Source organism: Poecilia reticulata, unplaced genomic scaffold (assembly GCF_000633615.1).
Source record: "Poecilia reticulata strain Guanapo unplaced genomic scaffold, Guppy_female_1.0+MT scaffold_276, whole genome shotgun sequence".
In the NCBI taxonomy this organism is placed as follows: Eukaryota; Metazoa; Chordata; class Actinopteri; order Cyprinodontiformes; family Poeciliidae; genus Poecilia; species Poecilia reticulata.
In genome coordinates, this window is record NW_007615055.1 from 103,247 (window position 1) to 104,551 (window position 1,305).

Genomic DNA, 1,305 nt, shown 5'->3' on the forward strand with positions numbered 1-1,305 from the left:
CGTTCTGGACTAGAGCAGATTCAGTGGAAGGTTAGAAACCAGACTGGAGGATCTGAGTGGCGTCAGGATCAGCGTCCCGTAGAGGAGCGGCCACCCGGTGGGGCGGAGCCTGGACAAGCAGCGAGGGGGGGAATATTTCCAGTGAACAAGAAGAAAGTTTAATTTGACCAAGTAGTGAAGTCAGTTAATGTAACTGGAACAAAAGAAGGAAACGAATCCGAACACGAGGCTCAGCAGGAGAAGCAGAGCAGATGTTCTGGTCTCAGGTCCACCAGCTTCATGAGGCTGTTAGAGAAACATGACACTGATGGATTCTTGTTGTTCTGGTGAATAACGTCACTAACTGCCTGGTCATGAGACTCAAGCAGGTCTTTGAAATGTTCCCAGTGGAAAACCAGACCGGTTCCCTTCCACAGGCGATCTGCTTTCCCACGAGAGCGTCTGAGTTCAGGGGTTTAACTGGGATGAACACATGATGGCTGCTATGTGCATAAAGCTCCTGGTGTGGCCACCGTCCTCCTCTGACCTCTGACCTCTTGAGAACCTCTGGAGTTTCTCCAGCAGAAAACCTGATGGTTCCCATCAGTCAGCAGCTCGGAGGTTTTCTGACTTCCTGCAGACATTAAAGCAGAAACTTTCCACAAACTCACCAGGAACCGATCAGCTGATGTGCAGAAGGTCAACATGTTAGGATGTTTTACACTGAAATGGCTTCAGGACCTGTGACCACTCAATGCTGCACATTCAAACAATGACTGCAGTTCTTCATAATCCATCARATGTTTATGGATTATGCATAATAACTGGGAACAGTTTGAGTTTCTWAATTGTGAAAAAATACTGTTCTCATCATTTGTTCAGTAAAATCTGATTYATACTGTAAAGTTCATGACTGTAAAATTAGACTGACCATCTTTTGCACTGACCATTAGAAAGACCTCAGAAAATATCAGCTGCATGATAATTAGGAACATGGTGTAGAAATTAATCTGGATGAAAATATGCTGGTGAYGTCCATGCAGATCTCCATAAATTAACATGAAATGCAGGGCCTGCYGTGTCTGGGGTCAGGGGTCATCAGTCAGGATGGACTCATACAGCTTCTCCAGCCGTGGATCCAGACCCGAGGACACCCAGCAGTAGCCGTCCGCCGTGCTTTTCTTCTTCTTCACCTCCGTCTTGGAGCGACTGCAGCGGAAGATGGCGATGAAGAGAGTCAGAGCGACGAGGGCGAGCAGCGGGACGACCGAGCCCAGGACGCAGATCAGCACCCTGTTCCTGGCCGTGGCGTCCTCGGCGGACACC

The 1,305-nt window shown here is 48.6% G+C and overlaps 1 protein-coding gene across 1 annotated transcript in view; it reads right to left on the reverse strand.

The window, feature by feature from the left end:
* Positions 1-670: 670 nt before the first annotated feature.
* The window catches only part of cd93 (CD93 molecule), a 2,504-nt gene continuing 1,869 nt past the window's right edge, over positions 671-1,305 (reverse strand). Inside the window, exon 2 of the mRNA XM_008402969.2 lies at positions 671-1,305. Within this exon, the coding sequence (XP_008401191.1) occupies positions 1,068-1,305 (238 nt within the window). The 3' untranslated portion in view covers positions 671-1,067.